The following is a 23327-nucleotide window of genomic DNA, read 5'->3' on the forward strand; positions in this document are numbered from 1 at the left end:
ATTGATATGACACTAATTGTAGATAAGTCGTTGTGTACCTAAATTGAAAATAATTGTTAGACCAAAGAAAATAAAATTCGAATAACGACGTTGAAAGGCAATATATCCAATGCCGAGTGAATAATATAGCTGAATCATTATTGCTATATGCATATAATAAATATATTATATGTATTATGACAAGAATTATAATTAATAATGATCATAACAATATACAGTCGTTAAGTACAATACATAGATATATGTAGATAATATATTATATACATAGTTGTAAATATCTACGGTTAACTTATAAGAATGTTTACTCGAATATATTGTCTTTTTGGTATATCATAATCTTAAAGTTTAATAATAGAGACAGTATATATGTACTTAACCAAAAGAAACTAATACCAAAAAGAAAATATCTATCAAATCAACTGAGGTAAAGAAAATACTGATAATATATACGCATACCTATATATATATTATACAATATGCATAATAATGTTTAAATGTCAATCGAGAAATATCACCGTTGTTGGATGTCACTATATTTATTTCATTGCAAATTGTAATTACTCTGCGTACCATGATGTTAACAACAATAAACTATTATTATACCTGCAGCGTGACGGATCAATGTTCATAATATTCAAGAAAATAGAAAATTTCTCTAGTCCAAACGTTAATCACTTGTGTAAAACGTAATTAAATAGAAAGATCTGCACTAGTGGTACCCAAAGTATGAGCGCTGCTAAGCAAAATGGCGTCGAGCTAGGCGATCAGCTGATAATTTTGGCCTCAGTTTTATCTGAATTATGCGAACGCAAAGAGACTGACAATCACGTGCAAGCGGTTGCACTTTTTTGTTGTTACGCTGAGTTTGTAAGGAGTAAAAATTTCGACAAAAGTCTAAATTTATAACTAAATACGAAGCATCTTTCCAAAGTTTGGGAGCCCGATATATCGCGAATTAGTTACTGCTGCGCCGGGAAATCCGCGTACCAACCAAAGGCGCCGTTTTCTCCGGTGTGCCCACCGAAATCAACGTAATCCAGATAGTGAGCGGCCGCACGTTCGATCCTGGGAGTTGGTTCAACCTCCTCGTTCTGAAGCGTCGCGACGGCCACAGGAACGTAGGCCTCGGCGCTGCGTGCCACTCTCGGCATAAAAGAAGGTATCCCAGAGCTGAATTCGATTATCTTTACGTCGTCAAGGGGTATCGCCAGGTACCTTGACCTGCCGGCGATGAGATGCCCGGCATCGACCAGCAAAATTAGAGTAACGAGCTGAAACCGATTGTTATCTTTAGGACCAAAAATTCTTAAAATTTACCGCGTTTTTGGACGGCTCTAAAGAAACTTGGGCAAAATTTCTGAAACCGTTTAAATTATTCTGACTATATCTGAGAGCTCTGAAGATATTCTACAGATTTTCTAGAAAGAAATCATATTCTTTATAGAAAATTTAAAAAATACTTGGAGTTTTCTTCTTCTTATTTCTGTTTCGGACTCGGTCGAACCAGAAGTTAAGTTCGGGGAATGCTTTTTCTAATATAACTTCATTTGGCACGACAGATTTAAAAAGTTCTGAATTTCGGTGTCCCGCGCATTTTCTGACGGAATCACGTTCTTGAAAACTGGGATGGATTTTTGAGAGAAATTAGGATTGTTAGGAAAAAGTTTAAATCAATTCTTCTAGAATGCAGCTGACGAAATTTGGACTCATCTATAAAAAAAAGTTTTTCAGACATTTGCAAGAACTATCGAAATTTTCCGTACAGTTCTCGAAATTAATTTTCTGCATGGAAATTGAAATGTTGCTACAAAATTGTTGAACGCAATTGGAATTCGTCATAGATTATTCAGAAAAAACTGACAATGATTAACTGTCCGGAATTTACATTCCGAGTGAATTCGCAAAGTATTGTGAAAGTTTTTGAAAACAATTCCTTCAGTGATGCGATTACTGATGGATGGAATGATGATGACGTAACTATATTTCATATTGTTAGAATAGATACAACGCAGTGGGATCTAGCCGATGAAAGAAATTGCAACTCAGGCGTAAGTTTTTACTGATAATATTCAGAGTTTCACAATTTCTCTCCACAATCGATAATTTTTCTTTTTTGTTTCTTTTGTAAGAAAGACTGGTGGAAAAAATTGCCTTTGCAAAATTAATTGGAACAGTTCCAGGAGTTTAGTAGAGATTTTATGAATAGTTTTCAGGTACTGTCGAGTTTCACGTAAATCTCTGGAAAATCGAAATTTTTTTCGCAAAATCTTTCATATATTTTTCATCACCTACACATATTGGCTTGGTTAATTTATTTCTGAGAACAAAATCACAATGCCAATATCGATTTCTTGATTGAAACATTGAAAATAGCAAAAAACTTTTTGTACAATCATTATAGAACCTATGAATGTGTTCAAATTTTTTAAAAAATTTATGACAATAAATTGACGGCAAGAAGTTTCCAAAAAGGTAAGAAAAATGCTTAAACAGAGTAGTTTAAAATAAGTTTGAGTGCATAAAATTTATAGTAAAAGTATATAAAACATTGAAGTCCAAAAATTTCATCTGATTTATTACAATATTTACTGTATGGCTCTAAATGTTCGTTACAGTTCATTTCCAAAAATTACTAAAGTTATTGCGACGAATTTTCGTAAAATTGATTAAATATTTACCAGTGAATTCATCTCGGTGGTTAGTTGAAGGAATAATGAAGAAATCTGTTGAATCACTGAGATTTTATAGCAATTTCGTAGGCTGGAATAGCTTTCTCAATGGAATAAACAGGGACGTGGAAATAAGTGAAGAGTGAAGAGTGAAAAGCAGCACACTTGTTGGAACAGTGGCAGCTTTTTATTGACAAAGGTTTTTTTTCTAATTACTACCGGCATCTGACGATCAGCTTCTCTCTTGTTGTGCGGTTCATTCGCGGCCGCGGAACGGAAGCCGTCGAAGCCATTGCCAAGAAAACGTTGTATTAATAGTGTGTATGAAATGTATTATGTATGTGCTAAGATATTGCGTGGGAGAAAACTGATCGGTTTTATATTCTCAAGACACTTTCTCTGTGGTCAATAATTTTACTTTATGCGATTTCGATTTCAAATCAATATAAACAATTCTCTTGTGGACGAATGGCAAATTAATCGGCTCAATTAATTGCTTTTAAATATAGCTAGGGGTTGGTTTGAACAACTTTATTCGAGCAGAACAGCTTTAGTCTGTGCAAAATTACCCTGGTAAAAATTTAACATATATGTCCCGCAATTTTTGCAACGATATTTATCAAATTTATTATCGAACCTCATTATCTCTAATTTTGTTTCGACTACTTCCAGATTATGCGCAGAATTTTTCTGAAATTTTTTTGAACCTCGAGGTGCGAACAACTAGAAATATTTTACAAAATTCCCGTCAAACTTCTGAATTGCGTGATGATAAAATCAGTTCTTAAAATATTCAAAAATATTTTTCCAACAAGGAACTTTCAATCGATTTTTAAGAAATATTTCAGAAAATAAATTTAATTTCAATTTTCTAACCAAATTTACCCCTGAATTTTTATTCTCGACTGAAACCAGCTGAGAGTAGCCAAGAATAATGTACAAAAATAATCAAAGTTTAAAAGACATTCTTTAAACAGGCTGTAGTATAATTTTTTGAAAACGTCATTTGATAGCTACATAAAAATATATTTTTCGTTTGCAGAAAATGAGTTGTCATTACCTTTGCAGATAAAAACCTGCGCTGCGAGAGTGATAAATTATTCGTAACGTAGTGTTCGGTAATTATATAAATAATCTTGCCATTGTCATCTTGCAGCAGCCGATTTCTATTTGGCCCAAGGGGATAAACCGACGATCGTTATAACCAGTCGGTCCGATAATTCTGAGTGATATCCACATGAACTTTGGTATAAGTTGTATAAATAGAGATGGGTTTTCCAAGAATGCTTCCCAGAAATATGGATTTTGATTTACCTCAGACACTACGCAATAACTCGTCAACCTACGCTCATCGCTATAAATAACCATAAAAAATTACAGGTTGCGTCTGGGGAAAAAACTTGATGTTTTTTGCCCATGGACATTCACACCGAGAACTCACAAGCGGAACAGTGAAAGGCGTGTTTCCAGATGAACACGCGTAGATTGCTTAGTTTTTCATCTCATACGGCACACCGTTCGTTATTCGTGTCGATTAAGAAAGGCTTTATAAAAATATCGTACCGATAAATCCGACCGAGTCATTACTGGAATTGCTTTAACAACCGTGGTAACAAATATTTAGATTCGAATCGCCAAAGTTGTAAGCTTTTCAAAATTGAACGTTTTCTACCGAAGAAAACAGTACTTTTCCCTCACTCCAATATCTCAAAAATAGTCTGACCCAACATCCTTTAGAAGTTTCTATTTATCTCTAATAAAGTCCGAGAATTAGCCAATCGAAGAGTCCATTATTTAAAATTTTTAATCCCACTAATTCTCAGCGATTTGATGGAGAGTTTTCAAAAAGTCTTGAGACGTTCTCAAAATATCGATTGGGAAATCAACATTCGAAACAAATGCCATTTTATGGGGAAATTCCAATAATTAATGTTGAAGAAGTTTTCTTAAACATTGAAAAAATTTGTCACCATATTTTTTTGAAAATTTTCAGCATACTCTGTGCCACACTATACGCTATTTTTAATTTTATTTTTTTTACGTGAAACGTTTATCAGATTACGTTTTACGTACCAAAATTATCATATAATACTATTTGATATTTACTCAGAGATTCAATATATACCGAGAGAAATGTCTCGGTGTTTTTATTGCACTAGTCCTTAACTATTTTCATTTTGTACGATAATCGAAAAATAAAGTTTTGAGTACAAATTGAAAATCAGTTTTTTTGCTTTAATGATAAAATTTGATACGTGTTACGATTCTTCTTGATTATGGTCTCTTGGTTTTCTTATATCTTTTGCGACAGTTCGATGTCAATGTAGCAATAAATTGATGTTAATTCGACGGCAAAAATGTAGTGAACGAAAGAAAACGATTCAACGTTGCAATAACCAGAAAATACAGTATTCACGAGTTATGTAATTCCAAGAAACCGGTATTTGCACAACATTTATTAACACCGTCGTTGTAGCGATACCTATTCAACAAGAATTTTCTTGTAACTATAACGAATGAAATTTCCTCGAGTAGAACCTTTTAGAATTTTGCGTAAAAGAAATAACGACAATCAGGTATACATTTTTTCTTCCCCAGGGAATAACCTCGTACAATGATTTACTGCATACTCCGCATGATTCACGATTATACCGCAAAACCGGCATGTCTAGACTTGAAATGTGGAATACACGTGAGAGAATGGTGGGGATTGGGAAAATCCCGTGTAGTAGTATGTTGTCCTGGTGTATGGCAGTATGGCAAGAACAGCGCCTCGACATGGCCGCGAGGAGAGGATTGCTACTTGTGATATTGGCCTCGAATTTTTTACCGGGAAAAATGGCAGTCGACGGATATTCGAAACCGTGTCCAACAGCGGCGATCGTGAACCGTACCGAAAAGGCGGGTGAATTTCTGGCAGAAAATGGAACGCAGTTTGAAAAGGACTGTATCTGCAACTGGAAAACCTGCTTGCCACTCTGCTGCCCCTTGGGGCAAGCGAAAAGCGAGAGTAACAGCTGCGTTGAAGACAGTTTGGACGTAAATTTGACAGACATTCTTCTTCATTCGCACGGAGAAACGAGGCTGGATAAGCTTCATCCCTTCAATCTTGATCCTTGCGGTCTTGAATCGGCGCATTTCCGAGTTTCGATGGCGTTCGGTTTGCTCGAAAACGGTTCGTTGTACCTTTCGGATTATAGCAACGAAACTGTCGACGTTGGAATGTACTGCCTGTATCGCGATATCGAATCGCCGATTTATTCGGCGAAACTCTGTCGTCCGAGGAAATCGCAAAGTTTGCCGTGGCTCATCGGATGCATCGTTTGCGCCTTCTTCGCCTTGGCGACCTTCATTGTTTACACCGTCGTCCCGGAGCTTAGAAACCTTCATGGACTCATTTTCCGATTATATTTGGCCTCGTACATCGGCTGCATAATCATGGCTCAGTCCGGTCTCAAGCTCATAACCGATCTGAAAAACTACAAGGAGATAATTCACGGTGATTGAGGCCATGCTGCTATAAATATTTTAGACCCTGGTGAAAAAAATTATAAAAAATTTATCGTGATTTCTTTTTTCATTCTTTAGTAGTTTCGCGAAAATATGTCATTATACGTTATGTCGCCGGATAGTTCGGAGGAAAATTAGTATTATTTTTGTGCCAAAAGTAAAAATTATTCTAATGATATCTGAACGATTTCGAAATAGTCCTGAGAGTTCCCGGAAAGAAATCAGATTCTTTGGAACTTCGTTTTGCATTGAAAATATGAAAAACTTTTATTGAAAATATGACCAATTTTTAGGGAGAATTAATACGTTCACTTTTGCGCAGAACTTCAATTTGTATGCCTAGTCTGGTAAAATTGGATTTCTAGTGTTTTTGTTTATTTTGTGAGGATATTGCGTTTTAAGAAACTAGCATGGATTTCTCAGAGAAATCAGAAATATCGGGTAACAATTGCTAAGGGTTTTTCATAAATATGCAGCTGAAAGTATACGAACTTATCTGTAATAAAATTTTTATGAAACAAGAATTCTGCAATCTTTTCCGAAATATCAAAATTTTTTCATAAATTTGTCGAATTTATTGATCTGGATTGAAACTGAGATATTTCTATAGCATTCTTAAAAAGTGTTGCAATTTATCAGAGATTCTTCAGAAATACTGACAAGCTTTAGAAATTAATTTTCTGAGTGACTTCGTGCAAATACAAATTTATCGAAAATGATTTGCGCCAGGGGAGTTATTAACATGCTTAGAGTTGTGATAAAATAAAGTTTCGTTTTTCTATCCAGTGAATCACTTGCAAAGAGAGACGTTCGAATTTTCAGGCTCGTTAGTAAAATTACACGACTTTTTAAGGATCGGATTGAATTCCGTGTCATTTAAGAATTTTTTGAGGTCGTTAGATACCCTGGTATTCCAGGGGAAATTTATTGAATGTTTCAGAGCTTCTAAATCTTAGTTTAAATAAAATTTGGGTTTGAAATTAGCTGTAGTGTTATTCTTGTTTTTAGGTATTTTGAACTTTACAGATGTCCTCTGAACAAAAATGAAGCTTGCCAGACATTCTTCGCACGCTGTCTGACAAGTTTCTCATTTTTGTAATTCACTTCGTAATTCACACGTAATTTACCATAAATTTCAAAATTCCAGCATTCGTCGGAATCTATTTTTGCCTCACTTGTGCATTGTGGCTGAACGTGATGAGCTTCGACATTTGGTGGACACTGCGGTAAGGCCCCAGTAAACGAGTTATTAATAAGATTGAAAAGAATTGAAAGCAACAGGAAAATAGAATCCGGTTGAATCCATTTAACCGATCCCAAAATTATTTTATAAAGAGAATAGCTTGGATGGTTAATAGTTGAATATATTTCAACACCAATAAGTGACTAACAATTGCGATTGATTGACAAGTATTATTACATTTGCAGTTTTTAGCATCAAGCATATAATTACAACTTTGAAGAAATTTGAAATTTCTATACAATAGGAACGCAATTGTGTATCACAAATTATATAAAAAACTTGAAAGAAACCAAATTCAATCAGGCAATACAATAGAACATTTAATTTGAATTAATTTTCGTGTCATGCAATCAGTTTTTCTGTGAAATTCAGATTGGTGGACATCAAAACGAACCTGTTTCCATACGTTTCAATCCTGTTTCGTTTACTGGGTAACATAATCACAAATAACTTCAGCATATCAATATCGGCGTTGTAAAACTTACGGCAATTGCTGTTTTCAGAAGCCTCGCACCCATTCAGAGCAATGTCAAAGAAAGAGAGAGAAAAAGGTTACGATGGTATATGGCTTATGCTTGGTTAGGCCCTGGGGTCCTGATGATCGTTTTTTGTTTCGTTGCGTTGGTTGGAAACATTCGCAGTGAGTTGATATTGACATTTATTATTCTATTTCAAGCATATACGGTGCATGGAATCTTTATTTGAAAAGAAAAAACTTGTCAAAATCAATGAATTTTTCATGAAAAGGAGATAATTACGGTTTTTTCGAAAAAGTGATGTCAAAAAAAAAGTACACACATGAATTATTATGCCTCAAAATCCTGCGATAACTCGACGTCGTTTTAGAACAATTTAAAACAAAAGAAGGTTAATGCGATTATCGGAATTTTACCGAAAACAATATTTGTGTTTAACTTTGCAATGTTTTCGTCAAATTTGAACTTGTGTCGAGAACTGCTGTGCGAGAAGAATAGGCTGGTTCGTTGAAAGATAATTTCAATATAGCATGTGTTGAATTTGGTCAACACTTGATTAAATAAAGAGGTTATTCATGCGTTGGTGGGATAAAGAAAGAATTCTTGAGCTTTTAGGTATTTTGCTTTTAAAATGCTGCTAATTTGTGTATGTATTCTGCGGAATCATCCCAGTCAAGGTGTGTATCATATATTGTAATTTATTGTAACACACGGCGGGAAAGAAAAAGAATTCTTGAAAGAACTCCATTCACTTCAATCTAGTATCCCTTATTCGTTTCAAATACGATAACTACAATTAAAAAATTTCGATTTAGTTTTTAAAACTGATTCAGGCAAGCGAATTCCTTGATTCAACGGAAACCTTTCTTGTCGCGATCGAGTGAACGTTTTCATGTGTTTCCGAAAATGAGTCAACTAAATATCATTACGTTTGAAGTTTATTATTCATCGTCAAAATCAGTATACTAGTACTACAAGCCGCCACTAGGCGGTGAACTTTCTCGTTATAAAAGTAGCTTCAGAGATAGTTATAAAACCAGATACTCAGCTAGAAGGTCAGATACGAATAACGTCGGATAAATCGATGACCAATCTTATTGAAAACGAAGAAAGCATAAGACTAATTTTAAGTTTCGAGTCATCGACGTCGATATTGACTACACATAAACAAAAACAATTGACACATGTTCAGTTTAGACTTCCACGCATACAAAAATAAAACTTCGGATGTCATACATTTTTTTTATACGAGATTTAAATTATTGCATGAAACTCACGCAGCGTTTTCTTGATTAATTGATAGTCAGCATGATCATTCAAAGGCTTGCTTCAATTCTATATCAAGTTGTCACGAGTTTTATGGCCGACAAAAGTATCTTATTGAATTAAGTAAGTACTGTGTTCTCACCGCATTTGACTATAGCATTCAGTTGAATCAAACCAATATCACTTGACTCGAATAAGTCTTTCCCTCCGTGCAATAATGTAATAGTAATTTGCACACAATCTATGTTGATCAAAATACTGCAAGTCATGGGGTTCCGTCAATTTTACCTGGGAAATACAACCCACAGTTATTGCGAAAAATGTTCGAAATAAAATGTTTCCCCAGATTGTTATAATATTAATTCATAATATACACCAAAAGTTTTTTTCAAATCTATTGTCTGCACGTTTTACAGGTAAAACAGTCAGCTTGTGCTTTTTGGTTGGGCCCATTGTTACAGCAGGCATTTGCAACACATGTTTATATATTGCTACAGCCATAACAATAATCCGGCGTAGAAAAGACACGTCACACCTGGTCGATGGAGTCAATAAACACCACCAAGAAAATGTACAATGGTACGTCAAGAGAATCCCTAAATAGAATACGGAGGTCAACATTAAACGACAAAAATATGTATCTTGTTACAAGGGGCACTATACTTGTCTAAATTAATTGTAAAAGTTTAAAAAATCAGATCTATTATCTCTAGATGTTGGCGACGCATACTAATACATAGACAGAAAACAACAGCTGAAACTAGTGCTTCATGACCTATAATTTCGTAATCGGCCGTTGCCACAGACCGTTATTGCCCCATGTGATCATCAAGTTATAATCCGATGTTTAACGCGATCTCAACCCGAGAATGTGTAAAAAATTAAGAAGTGCACTCAATAACACATTGAAACATTGAAACCATATGTAATAACAAAGAGGTATGGTAAGGCGAGGGGGTGAACGACCGCTATAGATCAGCTAGAGATTAGTAAAGGGACAGGATGTATTATAATACTACGATGCGTGTGCGAATGAATCCAAGTGGTCAACAAGGCAATACAGTCTAAGGTTCTGAAAATCCCCGCAAGAGCAAGCGAGACGAGAATATGGAGAAGAATCCAAAACCAGATCAGTATTAGTCGAAACTCGGAAGAGATAACACGTGAGTCTTGTTGACAGTAGCTCGTTATGCGTGCGAGAGTGATACAGTGAACTGTGTGAACATGGGGCTGTCAACTCGACGAATCGTGGATCATAATGATCGATTTGATTATTAAATGACGTTGGATCGTGTTTCTAATGCACTTGTGATCGAGTAATTAGATGCGAGAGCAGAACTGGGTAGAGCCGGTTAGGGATTATCGCGCTGGACTTCCCGGGGCCTTACGGTTGAGGTTTGGACCCGGGGTGGTTGACACGTTGGGAAACCAACGTGGTCATTACGGTCCACGGATCGTGAATACGTGAAAATAAATAACAAATTACACAAAATATTATTTCGAGTGAAATGGTACCTGTACACGTCATCCTGGGGCCTACTTCGATTCTGCTCGCGACGAGACCCGTGTTGAACGGATAACCGTAAGAAAGTCACCCAAGTCGACACAAGCGTTGAATAATTACTGATTGGTTGAATGTAAAGCCTGTCCAATAAACCCTGAAGTACAGTTTCATGTCTGGTGTCCATATTGTTAATCGTTGAATCGATCCCGGAACCACTATTATTGTTTTGAGTTTATCGAGAAGGGTGACTGTGAGACCTATAGTTAGTAAAAAAGGAAATTTGGGTACTTTTAGTACTCGGTTGTGAGGGCTGTCACTAAAACTAGATCTATTGATCTACGCGTCTCTTTGAATTCTGACGCAAAAATTTTAATCGTGAAATTGATGAACTTTGGATGTAATTCTACGTTCGATTTCAGGTTCAACTTGTATTTGAAGCTTTTCGTAGTGATGGGAGGACCGATGATCTGGTTAGCCGCGACCGTAACGAGGCGCAGTCTAACTTACAAAATGTCGGCGTTGGTGGACGTGCTTCAAATGTCGCAGTGCATAATGGTGTTCATTATATTCGTATGGAAAGACGACGTAAAACGGTCACTCCGACGACTATATGCCCGAACCATGCATAAGCTTCCATCTTCTCTCCGAGCTGACCGGATACACACCACAGTGAATTGATTTTCAAAAAGTAAGAGCTTTTATACCTATAAATGACGTACCGCGCTGATGAGGATTATTTTTAGAGAATTTCAGAAATTTCTACAAATTTACTCACATTTCCCTAACGGATTTCTCACATTTCCCTAGTATTTGTCAAAAGTCTCTGTAACTTTGACGATTCGTCAGGACTTTTTCTAAATGTTCTCACTTCTATGTAGAAAATTCATTTCGACATATTTATGCAATAACCTTGATATTTTTTCAACATTTCTGTGGAAAGTTGTCGTAATTTGTACAGTTTTGTACTAAAAATTCTTCTACAGATGTGACTAGTATGCCTCGATCTGACAGTTTTTCTGCGCGCTGACCGGTTCGTATTTAATAACGAGCGACTTTTTTAACGCGTATTTCACTCTCTATTTATGCCTACCTCAATGTAATAAAATTAAACTGTGATCTCTTTCGCTGAGTTTTCCGTCCCATTATATTCGTGTCAGTTTGCTAAAACCGAGGCTGAAACGATCAGCTGATCACTCGGTGTGCGGCCATATTACTCCAGCCATGCTTATCCCTGATAAAAATTCCGGAAAGCGAAACGGTCTGTTTTTACAGAAATCTATCCAGATCCTATAAGAATAATAATATAGACTAGACTGATTAACCCATCTGGAATTCTCATCAGGGATGCTTCGGGTACCAAAAATACTTCACAATTTCAGCCTTCGGAATTGTGCGTTGTTGAGTGTTATAATTTTTGTACTATTATAATAATAAAGACGATGTGAATCAAAACAATTGAATATTCTTATTGCCTTACCCGTCCCGTTCTCGTATGGCATCGTCTCCAAATTAAGTAAAGTTTTTTTGGATTTAGTAGTGAGAGAACAATGATAAATAATCATAAATCATATTACCAATCTGAATAAATCTGTGTTTTATCATGGCTAGTAACATTCCGTTTTACTCAAATTGTGATGATGTATGTAATATGTTTCAATTTTCTTGGATTATAATTAAATCCGATGAAGTGTCTTACAATTGATAAAATTTGTGGACGTGAGAATATGAATATATCATCCGTAAAATTATTTTCGGGATAGTAAAGGCGGGTAAATAAAATAATTGGTCTTTCTGTATAAATGTATTGTTTACTAAAAACACAAGACACAAATATAGAGGCATTGCAAATAATTCTTAAATATGTGACTAAGCAACAATACATATATGTATATATATATATATATATATTATCGTGATTTCTGCACTTATTTTAATGCGGATGAAAAAAATATACTGGTAAATTTAGCTAATATACTCAATAATGAATGCAGAATTTCACACGATTTCATACAATCAATAGATAAGTTCATCGAAAAAATATATGTATTTCGGTAACAGGAATTTAATGTTACTATTGCTTGTTTTTCACTTCGATTAAACAATCTCTGTGTTACAAGCAATATGATGCCTCGTGTAACGTAGCAACTGCTCTATTATCATAACAACTCTGTATATTGTGAAAAGAAATTCTATGGCACCTTGAATACACCCACGTTAAATTCAATCTACGTATTCATTTCCTACTCCTCCACCCTTGGTCATAGCTGCATTGGTTGCAACACTTTGGATTATTCAGATTTTTGAAAAGAAAATGGTCTTGAATTCGATATGCCCAAATCAACGTTTCGCTTCAATTATGTGATTAGTTTATACGATTAACAATGTAAAATGAATAAAAGAAGGTGAAACCGGTGATAAAAGCATCGGAAACTTAAAGCAGTTCGTTTCATCCGGTGAATAGCTGAGGATGTGAAAAAGGTAACTTATTTTCTTAATAACAGTATTAAATGCAAAAAACATAAATAATTTTGTAAACCGTTAAGAAATCTTCACGTAAATTACACAATATAATAATAAAGTGTGACAAAGTAAATTTCAGAAAAGAGGCTTGCAGTGGGTATCATAAAAAATTAGGGTGGCTATGATAGATCGAAAATTATCAGCATAGTTGTATTAACTTGCAATTTTCTTATCAGTGAGTTTTGGAAAAAAAAAAAGAAATCAACGAAAATCACCGGACGGAAAGATACGCGGATCAAATAAACTTAATATTAGTGTTCAAGATTGCAAGTGTATAGTTGATAATACTAATTCCTAAATTCGTTTTGATATGTTTACGATACAACAAGTGTTACATGAGAATTACACAATATGCGTCACAGATCTTGAAGCTTACAGAACTAACGGTATGTACACATTTATTACACTTAGACACGATAGGTAAGTAAAGCTTAAAATTACAAAAGTAATGATTGATATGTATGGATTTGTTTTTAATATTATATATTCTGTGTATATATATATATATCTGTGTATATATATATATATATCATGTATATTATATAAGTATTGAATTATTATACCTATATTTTGCAACTGTTTGCGGAATCCGGCAAACTTTTTACCAGTGATAAATGGGTAATGAGATTACCGGATACTTCAAACTGTTAAATATCTTTTCTGTAGACTTACAATTATAATCCCTCATAAGCAACTTCTATATCCCAGGCCCTATTTTGGAATATAGTTGTTACCGTATGGGGTATATTATTAATAAATTACTTTTTTCTATTTAAATTTTTTTATTTATTTAGTTTATTTTTTTTTTTTTTTTGCCATTTTTTCTTTTATTTTTTCAATTGGAAGTTCCATATTGCTGTGCTTGACGAGGTTATATATATATAATACCAAAAAACTTATAATGGATATAATCTACGTTGATAATGGGTACACGCAGCATCACGCAATACGTTGCTCACGTTCATAAAGTTATTATCCGCACGATTTACCGTGTATAAAAAATGTAATTCCTCTTCCCGAAAAAGAATTATTTTCAGAAAATTCCAATAATTTTTACGAATTTACCCAGAATTTGAATTTCTCGTAGCTTGAGTTTGAAAAAAATAAATGAGACAAATACAAACGTAACGATTCAATAACAGGCGTAGGTCTTACACTTATTAATAACGCATCTATAATTGCAGCTCATAAAATGTCAGGTTGTAATTAGGCAATTATATATATATATATCATAATTTCCGATGATGACTGGATATGGCACGATGTAAAGACACAAATTACGGTTACTCAAAACATATCATGATTTTTTTTAAAGACTCGAGATACAGTAGAAACTAATTGTTAGAGACGCTGCGTAATGACCCATCATTTTTCGTAGCACCAAGGTAAGGGCTACCACGACTTTGTCTTAATTTTAATTGTGATTGCCTACGGGAGTCTTTTTACGACTTGTTCTTAACGCGAATCTTAGGTTTTCCCATTTCATTCGTTTCAACCTCTCAAATGTCATGGAATCGTAGATACCTACTACATGCGAATTCGTTTCGCAAATATCCGCTGTCGTATTACTTCTTGCATTTCATACATTCTATCGGATTATTACGCGAATACAGAATCAATTGGAACATGTTCCAATTTCACTGATTTTCTCATTCGTTACTATATTTGTATTGGGATTTGAAATGTAGGCGGCGCTGTAGCAATACAATATGGCGCTGACGATCAGCTGATCGTTTCAGCCCCGTATTTAGCTAAATTATACAATTATAACGGAAAAAAAACTCCGTACAACTAGGTACACTTTAGTTTTATTACATTGAATTAGCAAAGAGTAATGAACGAGATTTATAATTAGATACACCACTCATTTTCGGCCACCAAACGGCACGTTTCGACATTTTAAATCCCAATACTATTATAATATCGAAATTATCACAGTAACATTTTACGTCGCTATAGTTCTTTTCGTTAATTATACTTGGAATATCTAAAATTTTCCGAGATATTTCGCATCAGAATTAGTTTGTTGATGTCGATGAATAAGCGTTTCATCAAAAAAGATACTTTCACATCTATTTCAACTCCAACAAACCACAGTCGATCTTTGAGTTGGTTGTCAATTGTTTCAATACGAACGATTGTTTTCGCGTCATAGAAGGAGTCAGTTACAAAGCCTTACTTGCGGCCACCACAATATGATTGATTTTCTTCACCTGTAGATTAGTGTAGTTATCGCTGTCAAGCAATAGTATTATTACAGATGTTGCAGTCTTAAAGCTGCTGATATGTATCGATAGTATACATGTATATATATATTTTTACTGTAATCACTAAGATTGTTACTCGTTATACAATCCCGAAAGACTTTTTTTCGTGCTTACATTTACACCCATATCACTTATCATTTGTTATCGATATGTCAATTTGTAAAGAAAAGTCCGTTTATACAAGACTTTTCAATGGACGGTTCATTCTCCATAAAAATTCTTCTCCGTCGGTCAAGACCTTCTCGTTTTGGTTGAATTCGAAAAACATTTTCTTCACGTCAGAAATTTTCCAACAGAACAAACTTTGAAATCTGTACTTTAATAAGGCAAAAAATATGTGTAAAAAAAAAAAGAAAAATCGGGTTTATCTTGTTGTTAAAGTACTGATGAAAAGAAAGTATTACTTCGCTTGATTATTCGATCATTTAGAATAAGATCTTTTCTGACTTTATGAACAGTCATGGACACTAATTAACAAATAATGATTCGAATTCTGTTAGCGAAGTTAAAAAAATATCTTTCGATACGGCTAATCATGGAGAAGGAAATGATCAATCACACACCCTACTTTAGTCTTGCACAACCTCGCTGCAATTCCCATACGGGACAATCCAAATAATATTCCAAATACGTGAAAGTATTATGATTTAGCGGAGAAGTACAAGGGTTAAATATCGCAGCGTTGTACATTGGGATCCAAAGGATTGGAACAATATGGCGTCGCGCTCGGCCATCAGCTGATCGTTTCAGCCCTGATTTTAGCTAAATTACACGAACATGAAGTAATAGAAAATTCCGTGCAAACGGTTAAATTATTGTTTTAATTCATTAGGTTAGCAAATAGTGAAATATGTATCGAAAATCCACGTTTATCATTAAATACAACGAGATTATGGTACATATAAATTACTTCCGCCACATTGCACCTTGCATGATTTCGGATCCCAGTGTTGGTAAAGTTAATAAAATAACAGCGCTCATACAAACGTCAACTTTTCTCGTATATGTATGTGCGTATCTACTTATAATTCTACATGCATATATTTTTACTCAAAATGTTTGTTCCTGTATATATATAATATATCGATATGTGTATGAATATACAGTGTGTAAAAAGTATTTCTACTCACATACATACACAGGCGCATATGCTTTACATATGTTGCTTGAATTCTTACGATGACATAACCGAGAATAAAATATTTTAGGAGAATGGTATCACTTGAAATACGGAAGTTGTCACTCTGATATGATAAATTTCGAGGTCGAAATTACTAGTTTAGTTAAGTACTAAAAAAATTTGTCAAAACATTTATATGTACCGAACAGTGCAATCGTGATATCTGTACGGTGAATTACTAGAAGATTGAATTGGTTTCTCGGTTCGAAAACTCCGTATTGACTCATATATTATTATTAATATTATTATTATTATTATTATTATTATTATTATTATTATTATTATTATTATATCCTGTGCAGGTGAAACTTTTATAGACATTGAATCCGATTTCTCGTGGCGTAGTAATTTTACCGAAGCATTTGTCATTGTACCGCATCGCTTCAATCTTAATAAACATTGTATATGTATAATGAAAATACTCATGTGCAGTTTACAAGACTTACGGAATATTCGGAAACGCGTGGCACGTTATTTCTATTGAAAACATCTATAACTGCTCGAATATTCCCTGTCGAATATTTGACGATGTACTAATATTTACGAATTGGAAAATATAGAGATATGGGAATCATCATGTTTTGAATGTGTCATTTGTAAATAATGTAAGGTTATCGGGTTCTGTATAAGATACCATGGAAAAGTCTCTATGGAGTGTCTGCAAGATGAGTTTCCGTCTCTGCAATACCGATGATAGATAATTCAGTCCAGAAAACCGGTGTTCACCAATTTTTCCAAAAAAAATTTAACGTCACCTAGTTCCGAGTCTTTGATGCCAAGCGATTTTAACATTCCGATGTCCCCGTTCTCCACAGCCATGAAAACTGACCTCAGGTGCTCGAGATCGGAACGCATGAGATGCAGAGCAGCACCGAAATCTTCGATGGTTTGAGATTCTGTTTGAAAAAAAAAAAAAATAACGCAATTTTTAAAACCGCCTTCAAATGTTCGAGGTATTTTGAATTCGATGATAATTCTAAATTTCAAACCGGTAATTTCTTCGCTCTTGAGTTTACGACAGGTAAAAAACGTTACAAAGATAAAAAATAATTATACGTACCCGATAGAGCGATGGCAACTTTTTGAACGCCTCCGAGGGGCGCCAAAGCGTCTCGGGCCTTACTCCCGAATAATTTTTCGAGGTAATTTGGACCGTGGCTGGCGAGTAATGATTGCAGAAAGCTAGCTGTCTCCTCGACGGGAGGCCTTTTTGCTGAAATTCGAAAAAATCGGTGAATGTATGATCATGCGTACATATATATATATCATGTCGTGACAAACTCAGGATACTGAAAACCCAAATGCCGATGTGTCAAGTCTTGTCATTCTGTAAGTAGATTCGTCTAATTCGCACCGAGTTTTTCGCCGGCTTGTCAGGATGACCAACTCAATTGTGGCTAGAGCTAGTAATCAAAATTTATATTTGGCTCGAGTTTGTGTTGCGTTGAGAATATATCGTAGCCAAAATGTGACGGATTTGCATTCAAGTTGTCATCAACTCAAAACACTTGCGCGTATTGGCAATTCACCCCGCAATCCAACCAGACGGAGTTGGCCAGCCTGTTTGAGGAGATGAAAAACTTTGCGCGCGCACACTTGCGTGTTCAATTTCTTGACAGTGTCGCGGTATGAACGATTTCGCCAAAAATAGGTAAACCATCGCAGCAAGGTGTCGAAATTTTGATCTCACTGAAACGTGTTAGTACATACATTGATGTATATCAAAATACACCACTTTTAGACCTCTGAGGCTTATCGTTTGAGAGAAACACGTTGATCAGTTTCTCCTATCGAATTTTGGCATCAGATTTCTACTATTTATTGTCGACGAGAAACATTCCTACCGAAAGAGTATTTTATGCGAAAATATCTGAGCTTTCAGTGTGATATATAAAATCCGTTTTTTGATAAATGTAATCATAAAATAAACAAATCAACTTATCGAAGATCGTACAGGGCTAGAAGTCTATGATTCCACAATATATCCATATCTTATTAATCATGATGGTCGATTACTTATAATTTACGGAATCGGCCATATGTATTTCGTACATCGTATTGCGATTGAATAATACTTTGGATGACTGTTTTAGTTTGCTGTAATAATTATGTATATATCTCAGGATTTTTTATGTATAAGTTTTTCTTAAATTTTAGTCCAACTATTACCAATTTCAGATTTCAGATTTTACCGACCGTCTTGTTGTTAATTTTGTTCTATCATAATCTAATTTCAAACGAGTTGTTCATGAATTTATTTATTCACAGTTTGGAAAATTGGTTTTTTTTTGTGTTTCTTTTTTTCGTTGATTTACATAATGCTAATTTGGGGAACTTACCAGCAGTGCACAAACGAGAGTCCTCGTCGTAGCCGTCTTGACAATCAGGAGCACCGTCGCAGAGATACTGGATTGAGATGCAAAGTCCGTCCTTTGGGCACTTGAAGGGCTCATAGGCGTGACAGGCTCCACCTGTAAAAATATTATTGTTATCAATTGTGGTCTAAAGGAGAACTATTGATTAACAGAAGATTGCTGTATACTAGATTAAAAAAACAATTAGTGAAAAATAGTCAGACTCTGACATACTTGGAGCTTTTGAGATTTCAAGTAGAATACGAAGTACCAAAGAATCGATTATGAGTTCTTTCCAGAAACTGTACAGAATGATATAAATTTTCTCATTCGTAATAAAAATAATTGCAACTTTTCCAGAAATAGTACAGACTTTTTCTCAAAACGACACGAAAATATGATGAGTTTATTAAGGAAATATTCGAAAAAAAATTATGAAATACCGTTGATACGCTTGTTCACCAGGGAAATAATTTTGTATTGAACTCGTCATATTCAACATACTTAATTTCTAATAAACCACATAACACGAAATATTTCTAAATCTATTATTGTAATATTTCTATATTGCAATAACAGTAGCAATGTTAGAGTAATTATTCCAAAAATATTTTAATTCTATGCGTAAGGAGATTGCGTGCTGTGTGGGGATATATACAAATATTAAAGTTGTCGGTAATACGGAGAATCCTGTCGCGATCGCGTGCCGGAAAATTTCAGTGTGAATTCTGAACGCACAAAAAACATTGCAGCGTTTTTTTCTTTTTTACCGAAACATTCAATGCAGAATGTAATTTGCTGTAAAGAGGTGGCTAAAAGAGAAATCGTTAAATCGGCGGTGAGTTGAAAGAAAAGATTAGACTAGGCCTAATAAGATCAGCGTTTTGCAATTAATTTAGAATGACTTTGAAGGATTTAAAAAGTTGTAGAATACCTAAATGCAGTTCGTGTCCTGCTTTATTCAGACTTTTTACTAAATTTCCGAATAAATCTTAAAGTCGATAGATGAGGATTCGTTCTTAAATTGCATAGCTGCAACAACTTCAACCTTATCGCGATTCTTGGACAAATAGCTGGAACTTACGAGCTGAAAAGTTTCTTTCCTTTTTCTCACGTTTTACTGAATTTCACAGGAGTCAAAGGTGCGAAGTAACGATTTTTCGTGAATTTTCATTGTTACGTCAACTTGAACCTCATCCCAATTCTCGGACGGAAAAGTCGTGAGTTGTTGCCTGCGTATAGGCGCCTGTTGATATCACGAGGGTGGGTAATACATGTGACCGTGTAAAGTGAATGCGCGCAGTGGTTGGTGCAGGCGCAACAAGGTGAAAAAGGCGGTGAGTAACTGGTGTCGGTATCGATCGAATAAGGCGGAGGCGGCCGTCGGAGGAAAGGGCGCTTCCGTTACTCCGTTCCACGAACCAATATCACGTAATTCAAATTAATTTCAGCGGACCGGAAGGGCGAAGGGAGCGACTAGCCGCTAGACAAGATCACCACTGGGTCATAAGTAGAATTGATCCACACCCCGGTGAACAAGAAATATTAAAAACAATGGATAGTCCGAATCCAGCTGAATCCGCGTTTCCGATCACGAGATTACAATTGAAAACAATAGCTTGGACGACTAGTTAGGACTAGTTAGGACTACAATGGATTGACCGGTATTTTTAGAGTCACATTTTTCAGAATTAAATGAAATTGTAACTGTAGTGCGATTCGAAGTTTGCCAAATGAATTATGTTCCAAACCGAGAACACTTTCGCAATATCTTGTGTCACGGATTAAATTATATTAATGGAAATTTAAATTACCACAGAAAAAAACTTCACATGGATTGGAAACATCGTTGTAGTATTGAGACAGAAACTAATGGATGGAAATAGATTGTTCTAGATTTACCGATTAGGTTTGCTTCCAGACGAATTTAAATCTGTACAGAATAAACGAATATCAATGTATAGAAACGGAATTTTACATCACAGTTTGGATCAAATGTAAGTGCATTACAATTCGAACACCAAAAAAAATTTACAGAAAACAAACCCATCGATAGATTTTCAGAACATCATTGATTCGGGTTGGTTTCCACATCGCAAATTCGGATCGGGGAAAACCAAGACCAATCTGTTTTAACTCATTTTATGGGCTGGCTCTCGGGAACCAATTTGAACCTTGACATTGAGGGTGCAAGTTGGACGGGCAAACTATCGCACAATGACGTGGCATGCTAAGCGAGGGATAAATTCAGCTGGCCTCGATCGAGGCGAAAAACAATTCCCGTTTACGAAAAAGATTCAAATGTCCTAAAGCAGATTCGTTTCGATCATTCGTCAATATATATATATATATATATAAATTTCTCATGAAATCGGTCTGCATGCGGCAAAAATCAATCCATTTTCGAACGTTCTACTGTTTTAAATACGTGCGGACAGGTTGTATTTTTTTCAAGTTTCCATGTTTGAATTATTCAATTCGATCCAAACTGTAATGTAAAATCCCGTCGCTGCGCATTCATATTCAATTCGTTTGTATAAATTTGAATTCACCTGAAGTGAAGTTTAATACATCTTGAAAAACTTTATTCCTTGGTTTCTGGTTGAATGATGCAACGATTTCATTCATGTGAATCCACGAATAGCACCAGCGACTTTAAGGTTTTCTATCGGATACTCTTTGTTGTAATTCAAGCTACCGTGAATCCATAAATTCGAAGCGTAAAAAAAGAAATTCCGAATTTTGACAAGACTTTCAATATAATTGATTAAATATTTTGAATTAATTGAATGATTCCGACAATTCTAATTGCACCAAATACCTGTGGATCCATTGTAATCATTGGCCACGGATTGTCGTCACGAAACACATTCAGCTAGTCATCCGAGCTATTGTTTTCAACGGTTATTTTGTGATTCGAATTTGTGATTCCTATTGCCTTCAACAGTTTTCGAACTTCCTTTGTTCACTTTGGGAAGTCGCAGTCGATTCTGACTTACCTGTTCTCTTGGAGCTCAAGTGGCCGTAGAGTCGACTCAGATCTATGGCCATAACGGCTCTCGGAAAGGCGGCGCAGGCCGTCAGGGCGAGGCCCAGGGCTAAGCTGGTGCAGAAAACGCGGACCATTTTCAGGGGGTTCTGACCGAGCTTTGGGGCTTTAACTCGGTGCGATATTCCGGCTCTGATGCTTCGTCTCCTTCACGAGCTGCAGACTCGAATGCCCCTCGACATAAACGCGCGCGGCTTCGGACCCTGCAATTACACCTTCGTCGAAACAGGACAGCTCCACGCGTCACTCCGACTCGCCAACCAATCAGATTCGGCAAAACGAAACCGAGGAAAGGATGCTCGCGACACCCACGCGCAATCGATTCCACAACCTGCACCCTCTTTTTGATACCTGTAAACGTTTCCCTGGCCGAAATTATCTTCGCAAACTTTCTCGAATTTTCAACAATTTTAAACACACGATGTGAATATCGGCAGTTTTTTTTTTTTTTTTTTTTAGCTTCTCAGAAAAATCTCTGACAAATTTTAACCATTTCCTGAAATTTTATAAACATATCCGGATATTTCAATTTGCAGGAAATTCGTTTCAATATTTTTTATGGAAACACCTTGATATTGCCTCAAATTTTCTTCTATTGAAAATCTTCTTTTACCCAAGTTTCTAGATTTTCTTTTTTTTTTTTTGCTGCCTTTCAGTGACGTTAATTTCAACCATGTGCTGAAAATTTCTAATTTCTCTCAGAATACACACCAGTTTTCGCAGAAATACCACAACTTAGATTATTAACTTGCCGCTCCGTTTTTACCAAGAAAATAAAGCAAGGAAAATTGTTATCATCAGTCCCAAAAATGAAAATTCAAGTTCTCACTAGATCTCGATGTTTCAAGGTCTGGAGAATTGACTTTGACCAATTTCGGATTACGTCTCGGTTTACGTGCGAGTGCGTGTGATAAATTTTTACCCGAACAGATTTGGATGATCTAGTTCCCAGTTGGCGGGGCTTTCTTCACCTTAGAACTGATTAGATTCTGAATATATCCGGTCCAGTAATTTTCGAGTTATTTAAACATGCAGCTTTAGGGTTACAAATTTCGATCTGGCTGCCATTTAGATATGGTTTAGTGTACAAACTAAGAATAGAAGCCATTCAATTTTTAGGTCTTTAACGAAAAACACGTTAATCGATTGTATCATGACTTTGAATTAAATTATTGTCTTCAAATTTTCAGCACTTCCTGCTGTCGGAGAAAAATATGACATAATATGTTCTTCGTACGAGAAAATTTTATCCTCAGTAATTGTCAGAAAATATATATTTTCTTTACATT

At 35.3% G+C, this 23327-nt stretch overlaps 3 protein-coding genes across 4 annotated transcripts; 1 reads left to right on the top strand and 2 right to left on the bottom strand.

Moving 5' to 3' along the window:
- Positions 1–400: 400 nt before the first annotated feature.
- On the bottom strand, positions 401–3927 carry LOC124175962. 2 transcript variants are annotated; one of them, XM_046556652.1, is made up of 2 exons: positions 3810–3927; positions 401–1271 (listed from the first exon to the last, which is right to left on the bottom strand). In XM_046556652.1, the coding sequence occupies exons 1-2, from the start codon at positions 3906–3908 to the stop codon at positions 960–962; spliced, it is 411 nt and encodes a 136-aa protein (XP_046412608.1). In that variant the 5' UTR covers positions 3909–3927; the 3' UTR covers positions 401–959. The 2 variants fall into 2 exon arrangements, with proteins under 2 accessions (XP_046412608.1, XP_046412610.1); XM_046556654.1 differs by lacking the exon at positions 3810–3927 and adding an exon at positions 2679–2730.
- A 1489-nt stretch (positions 3928–5416) lies between these two features.
- Positions 5417–13367, top strand: LOC124175950 (G-protein coupled receptor Mth2-like). Its single transcript, XM_046556632.1, has 5 exons — positions 5417–6168; positions 7327–7405; positions 7926–8062; positions 9581–9743; positions 11088–13367. Exons 1-5 carry the CDS (start codon positions 5418–5420, stop codon positions 11344–11346), a joined length of 1389 nt encoding a protein of 462 aa, XP_046412588.1. The 5' UTR covers position 5417; the 3' UTR covers positions 11347–13367.
- LOC124175961 (IDLSRF-like peptide) lies at positions 12455–22283 on the bottom strand. The gene is made up of 4 exons (XM_046556651.1): positions 21989–22283; positions 18975–19106; positions 17696–17848; positions 12455–17531 (listed from the first exon to the last, which is right to left on the bottom strand). The coding sequence occupies exons 1-4, from the start codon at positions 22113–22115 to the stop codon at positions 17338–17340; spliced, it is 606 nt and encodes a 201-aa protein (XP_046412607.1). The 5' UTR covers positions 22116–22283; the 3' UTR covers positions 12455–17337.
- Between the last annotated feature and the right edge of the window lie 1044 nt (positions 22284–23327).

The sequence above is a fragment of the Neodiprion fabricii genome, chromosome 2, assembly GCF_021155785.1.
Source record: "Neodiprion fabricii isolate iyNeoFabr1 chromosome 2, iyNeoFabr1.1, whole genome shotgun sequence".
Classification (NCBI taxonomy): domain Eukaryota; kingdom Metazoa; phylum Arthropoda; class Insecta; order Hymenoptera; family Diprionidae; genus Neodiprion; species Neodiprion fabricii.

What these genes read in the sequence shown, in the direction of transcription:
- LOC124175962 (XM_046556652.1), bottom strand. Translation starts at nt 3,908, where the DNA reads ATGTGGATATCACTCAGAATTATCGGACCGACTGGTTATAACGATCGT. An exon ending in GCTGCTGCAAGATGACAATG is followed by an intron (nt 1,272 to 3,809) that starts GCAAGATTATTT and finishes AATCGGTTTCAG; the next exon opens with CTCGTTACTCTAATTTTGCT.
- LOC124175961 (XM_046556651.1), bottom strand. Translation starts at nt 22,115, where the DNA reads ATGGTCCGCGTTTTCTGCACCAGCTTAGCCCTGGGCCTCGCCCTGACG. An exon ending in CTTGAGCTCCAAGAGAACAG is followed by an intron (nt 19,107 to 21,988) that starts GTAAGTCAGAAT and finishes ATATTTTTACAG; the next exon opens with GTGGAGCCTGTCACGCCTAT. An exon ending in AGTTGCCATCGCTCTATCGG is followed by an intron (nt 17,532 to 17,695) that starts GTACGTATAATT and finishes TTTTTCAAACAG; the next exon opens with AATCTCAAACCATCGAAGAT.
- LOC124175950 (XM_046556632.1), top strand. Translation starts at nt 5,418, where the DNA reads ATGGCAGTATGGCAAGAACAGCGCCTCGACATGGCCGCGAGGAGAGGA. An exon ending in CTACAAGGAGATAATTCACG is followed by an intron (nt 6,169 to 7,326) that starts GTGATTGAGGCC and finishes TCAAAATTCCAG; the next exon opens with CATTCGTCGGAATCTATTTT. An exon ending in CACCAAGAAAATGTACAATG is followed by an intron (nt 9,744 to 11,087) that starts GTACGTCAAGAG and finishes GTTCGATTTCAG; the next exon opens with GTTCAACTTGTATTTGAAGC.